This window comes from Branchiostoma floridae, chromosome 5 (genome assembly GCF_000003815.2).
Source record: "Branchiostoma floridae strain S238N-H82 chromosome 5, Bfl_VNyyK, whole genome shotgun sequence".
Classification (NCBI taxonomy): domain Eukaryota; kingdom Metazoa; phylum Chordata; class Leptocardii; order Amphioxiformes; family Branchiostomatidae; genus Branchiostoma; species Branchiostoma floridae.
The window spans coordinates 29,267,951-29,271,713 of NC_049983.1; the positions used below are offsets into that span (position 1 = coordinate 29,267,951).

General features: G+C 41.0%; 1 protein-coding gene across 3 annotated transcripts in view; it reads right to left on the reverse strand.

Moving 5' to 3' along the window:
- Nucleotides 1-3,532, reverse strand: part of LOC118415971 (phosducin-like protein) — a 5,544-nt gene extending 2,012 nt beyond the window's left edge. For all 3 annotated transcript variants that reach the window (XR_004831177.1, XM_035820955.1, XM_035820953.1), the window contains exons 1-4: nucleotides 3,390-3,532; nucleotides 2,336-2,438; nucleotides 499-561; nucleotides 149-199 (exon numbers count right to left, since the gene is read on the reverse strand). Coding sequence is in view for 2 of the 3 variants with exons in the window: in XM_035820955.1 (XP_035676848.1) it covers nucleotides 149-199; nucleotides 499-561; nucleotides 2,336-2,438; nucleotides 3,390-3,412 (240 nt within the window). In the remaining variant the exon portion in view is untranslated. The remainder of the gene's footprint in view (nucleotides 1-148; nucleotides 200-498; nucleotides 562-2,335; nucleotides 2,439-3,389) is intronic.
- Between the last annotated feature and the right edge of the window lie 231 nt (nucleotides 3,533-3,763).

The window sequence follows — 3,763 nt, forward strand, 5'->3', positions numbered from 1 at the left end:
GGGGGGGGGGGGATGTTTGGGGGGAGGTTGTTTAGGGGGGAGGTTGTTTGGGGAGGGGGTTGTTTGGGGGGGAGGTTGTTTGGGGAGGGGGTTGTTTGGGGGGGAGGTTGTTTGGTGGGTGTTTGGGGGTTGTTTGTGTGACACTTACGAATGTCTGACTGACGTCTGCCTCCGACGACTGGATCCGGCAGAACTTTACCTGTGGAAAGAGGGACAGGTGTTAAGGCCACAGTCGTATCGACAGGTGTTAAAGCAGCAGCCGTATAACAGGTGTTCAGGTGGTAGCCCCATAACTCATACAACCATGATTATGCAGTTTGGATTGTTAAGCTTCTGAACCCTAACACACCGAGTCCACTTCATGGAGCTGATTTGCAGGGATATAGCCTTGCTGCATGACTCTTAGACTTGCACTGTACAGTGTAACAATGATTGTACAGAGTAGGTAGCTAACTCTCTACCCAGAGGTGGCTTGATTGATTAATTAACCCTACTCACCCGAGGATGGTCCTGAGCTAGACACTGAAAACAGCCGTTGACGGCATCACATCCTGGCACAAACTACAGGAAACAGCAGGACAAAGATGAGAATAGCACAATTATCATATCAGACTGAGTAATTATGTTTTTGATTCTTGCCAATTTTCTCCTCCAGAATCTCAGACAATCAAGACCCACAGTCCTGTGCCAAACGTCCTGGAGAGATGCCTACGAGGGGCATTCAATAAGTAATGTCCCTGACCCACTTCCAGTTGTCTGATCTAGATGAAATTTTGCATCTGTAATGATTCATATCTCTATGGGTTATGTTGCAAAAAACAGCTCTGAACTACGAGGGCGGTTCAAAAAGTAATGCCACTGGTTTTATAACAGGCTCATTTTTTTCACCGAATGAGTTGCAATTTGGCACAAAGGTACAACAATATATCCTCTTGAGATTGACATATCTCAATTTGTTGTTAAGATTTTTATAAGTGACTGAGTTGAGTTCAAGATGACCACACCATTGTTATCCCGTCGGAAGAAATTAGTTGGTCAATTAACGTGCAATTGATAATGTCTCTAAATCACTTGTAGCTATTGCAAGGAACTAAAATTGCACATGTATCAAGTTGCATTTCTCTATAAGCCACATGCCTATTTTCATCTTTTAAATACAATCACTTATCATTTTTTCGTTCCTGATGTGAAGTAAGGTCGTCAGGGTCGTAATTAGCGGTGGATTAGGGGTGGTCTGCTTAACGTTTCCATAACCGACTCTTTTATTAACTGAGAAAAATCAAACTTAAGACACTTCTTGATCTTGAAACAGTTAATAATTGTGCTAAGTTTCGCATCTTTTGGCTAATGGAAAAGCAGTCTACAAAGACCTTTATTAAACAAATCACGTATTTGGCTATTAATCAAACTGTCTGTAATATAGCCACTCGCTCCATTCTAGTGGCTGTAAAAGATGAACCATTGTGAGTTCAAACATGAAATTTGGCATGTAATCTATAGAGACATTTATTATTGTACAGGTAAAATTTCGGATTCCTACAATAACTTTAAAATGGTAAGATCTAGAGGAACTGATCTCCTGACAAGCTTTTAAGGGTGTGGTCATCTTAAAATCATGTTAGTTGCTCATAAAAATTTGCACCACAAATTGAGATACATCAATCTCAAGAGGATATAGTCTTGTACATTTGTGCCAAATTTCAACTCATTCGATGAAAAAATGAGCCTGTTATAAAACCAGTGGCATTACTTTTTGAACCGCCCTCGTAATTGTGGTTACTGATTTACTGGTGTTTGAACTGAGTCAGGTGTGAAATGGACCAGGTGTGAAATGGAACCAGTTGAGTGTCGCGCAGTGATCCGGTTTTTGTATTTGAAAGGATGCACACTAAAGGGGACTTTTGATGAAACGAAAAAAAACTTATGGTGATGATGCCCCATCATATGACCTTGTAAAACGCTGGCATCCTGAATTCAAACAAGGCCGGAAGTCTGTGGAAACAGCTCCCAGACCTGGTCGTCCCTCTTCTGCCATTGATGAGGCATCTGTCGGAGGACCAACCTGGGATGTCCTACAAGAACGGTGGCCAGAGCTACATCAAATGATGGGAGAAATGCAAAACTCTGGGTGGTTCCTATGAAGAGAAAGACTAATAACTGTGCCAAGTTTCATTAATCTCCTGCTATGGGAAATGGGTCAGGGACATTACTTATTGAATGCCCCTCGTACAGATGCCAGGCATCAACACCTGAAGCCAACAGAGGACTAAATGAGGGAAAATTAGTTGACTAACGATTAAAATCTACCTGCTTAAAGATTATCACGTAAACTCACCTGCTCAAAGATGTGGATGATGATTAAGACATGTTTGTTCTCCTTGTCGATGGCGTCCACATATTGACTTCTCGTCAGGTCAAAAACATGTCCAAACGTCGGTCTGGAAAGTAGATGGAATGTACAAAGTGACCGTAGAGACAAAACATTATACAAAAAAGATCAAATACATCTTAATCTGTTGTGTGTTTAAGAAGAGCTACACCTCATGCAGGTTAAAGATCCCACCACACGTATTGAAAAGGGTTCTTCCTGATCAAACCTTACAGTCTGGCCTTACTCACCTTGTATCTACTGTACAAAACTGGTGTGTTACGTATTAAGGTGGTTTACTGGTTAATGGGAGATAAAAACAAAAAAAATTCTGTCCTTTTCCCAGATGCTGCTGGCAGCCACAAAGTTACTTGTCTTAAAGGGGCATTCCACTCCACACGAGAGTGTTATTTTCCGATAGATATTCATTTTAGGAAGTGATAACTGCATACGACTTCACATTATACGACAAAGTACCCAGTTGCTCCACATGCCTCAAAAGCATTCAGTCTTCTACTAAACTCCCCAAGTACCCTCTAATTGAATTAATCCTATGGCTGAATACAATGCAGAACTTTAAGGTAAGGTTACCAAACTAATTTCAGGTTCACTAAGAAATCTCGTATTCTTCTTGTATTCTAAAATGCTATCTTATGAACAATTTGCCTTCTCGGTGTGCTCAGCGTACCTCATTTATTCCGAAAATATGTACGATAAACAAAGTGTCTATGCGTATAGGGAATGCATGGGTAGGGTCTGCATGGGTTTAATGAGTGTCATTATTGTTTTATAAAACACACATCACGTAATTCATCCTAAGGTGAATTCCACAAAATTCGGCTGATTATGTATTTATTGACACATTATTTATTGGAAAACAAGACTCCCTTCTGGAGTGGAATGCCCCTTTAATTAACAGTAGAAGATTTCTGTACCCCAAGATCTGATCTAAGAAGGATACGTAATATAAACTTCCTGCAGTGTCATTCTGATCTTCCATATTTTAGAAATGATGACTCACAAGCTGGCGGCTTTCTGCTGCATCTCCCGAAGTCTCTGCTCCCGGTACCACCGCAGGAAATCCTCGTCAAGCTCAACATCCTCCTCCTGCTCCCGGCCATCTGTCTTGTCATCATCATTCAGCTGCGGACAAACATATTATATAACAAGTTTACTGATACGTCTTCTCCAATAACTCAACGTGACTGGAAACAATGACCAAGGTGAGGTCATTAAACAACCATCTTCAGCTTCAATAACAGAATATTTGCACTGTTCACAGGATCATTGTCATTTTCTGAAGAATCCAGAGCTGCTATTAATGCATGATGCAGTCAAAAGAAGGAAAGAAAGTGGGCTGTAGTTGTGGCTTCTGTCATTTCTGTCTCACAGTGA